This window comes from Cariama cristata, unplaced genomic scaffold (assembly GCF_000690535.1).
Source record: "Cariama cristata isolate BGI_N322 unplaced genomic scaffold, ASM69053v1 scaffold39536, whole genome shotgun sequence".
Lineage (NCBI taxonomy): Eukaryota > Metazoa > Chordata > Aves > Cariamiformes > Cariamidae > Cariama > Cariama cristata.
Window position 1 is genome coordinate 3173 of NW_009621072.1, and position 1839 is coordinate 5011.

The window sequence follows — 1839 nt, forward strand, 5'->3', positions numbered from 1 at the left end:
CTACACGACCAAACTTAAGCTAAACCCGCACAGCCTGGACTGAGCTTAAAAGCATTTTGCAGACTGAACCAGTCTAAAATGCAGTTGAACCCGTAAGTGAGGTGAAAGGAGTAGGATTTATTTGCTGGCCTTGGCCTTACTTTGTGCCAGTCAGCGTAACACAGCAACTGCTTCCAAACTAAATGACTGCAAACTCTTGAGCTTCCCACCTCCCGGTTCTGACAGCATAGGGCATCCCAAAGCGATAAAAGTAAGTTGCACCTTTTCTGGCCAGAACAAAGTAGAGAACGACATAGCCAAGGGAACACATGTTCTGAAAATGAGAACTAAAAGGGAGTAGGGGGTGGTAGTAGTACAACTTTGAGACTTTAAGGACACCATTAATTCACAGCTGAGGTCAAGGATTCCCAAATTAATTCAGGAAGTAATGGTCACACATTTCTCAAATGCAGATGTCAGAAAACTTAAATGATTTACTGTTATGTGGCTGTGGGCTGCGAGGGAGAACAAACTTAAAGTGGCTGCAGTTTCTGACATTTAAAATTGCTTGTTTGTCCACCTGTGGCAGAAGGACAGCAGCGAAGCATTAGAGGCTCTGCTCCCAGTAACTTCCAACTTGACACTCAGGCATCTCTTATGGGGCAGAGCCCACAGCCCCCATTCACAGGGATACTTCCCATGCTGCTCCCAATGAGATCTACTTACTCTGGGGAGGGATTACTCACTTCAATGAGGGAGCAAGATGGAGCCCTGAAAACATCTAGTTCAGAGACTTAAAAGCAAATAAATGGTAGAATGCAATGCTGAGTCTGCAGGACTCACGCAAGCCCATTTCAGGTTAAAACAAAAAGCAAAGACACACAATTAATGTTTTTTTCTGAGGCATAGAAACTAATGCCCTTCCAGCTTCCAACAAGCAGCACTGACCTGGAGGAAAAAAACAAAAACAACCCAACACCAAGTCTTCTCCCGTTAGGCAAAAGCAACAGGCACATGTTCCAAAGGAGCCCTCCTGGCTCTTTGAGTCACTTACCCTCCACGAGCGACGTGAGCAAGGTAACATTAGCAGCTTTACGCCTCCCGGCTGGCAGGTTTAATCCTATTTTGTCCAGTTTCTCCCTCAGAGATCTCCCTCCGTTTTTAGACTTCGCCCTGCGCCACACAGAAAGGCACTGAGAAATAGGGCTGGGGGGGGGGACACCTGCTCCCGCTTTGACTCCACAGATCACCCCATCACATCGCCTTCCTAAGGAGGGGAGTAAAGGGGGGGAGCTGAAGAGCAAACGTTGCTGAAAGTTGAGTCTCAGACATAGGGATGGGGCTTTGGATGGCTCCATGTCTAGGGAATAAGCGCCCTCACTAAGGTCCAGATCAGCCCCCAGGCTGGTGGGGAGCTCTGGACATGTCAAGGCCAGGGCCAGACCCCTGAGCCAGCTGCCTGAGCTCCCAAGATGCCATGGACCTGGGGGCAGCTACTCCCCACAGGCCATATGCAGCAGCCCAGGCATTAAAGGAAGGAGGCTGTTTTGTAAGGTCAGCAGCCCCCATTACTGCCACGGAGCATTGCTGCCCTTACTCTAATCCCTATGTGGCCCATCTGTGGCTTTTCAGTAGTGCCAGACCTAGTGGGGCCGTGGAGGTGGGAGCTGGCTTAATTAATCCTGGATGTTACTCCCTGTCCAGGTGCTACGTAATTGCTTGGGTGAGGTTGCAGGCCCAGGGTGGCAGGCGGCAGGGTGGGTGCCCGTGGCGGGGCACCAACTGGTATCCTCCCCATTCCTGGGGGGGGGTGTGTGTGTGTGTGAAAGGGGGGGTTCATCATCATGATGGGACAATATG

General features: G+C 50.5%; 1 protein-coding gene across 1 annotated transcript in view; it reads right to left on the reverse strand.

Moving 5' to 3' along the window:
- LOC104162973 (transcription factor AP-2-alpha) overlaps nucleotides 1–1152 on the reverse strand; it is a gene marked incomplete at both ends in the record, with an annotated part of 4319 nt that extends 3167 nt beyond the window's left edge. Inside the window, one exon of the mRNA XM_009701825.1 lies at nucleotides 1034–1152. Coding sequence (XP_009700127.1) covers nucleotides 1034–1152 — 119 coding nt within the window. The remainder of the gene's footprint in view (nucleotides 1–1033) is intronic.
- Between the last annotated feature and the right edge of the window lie 687 nt (nucleotides 1153–1839).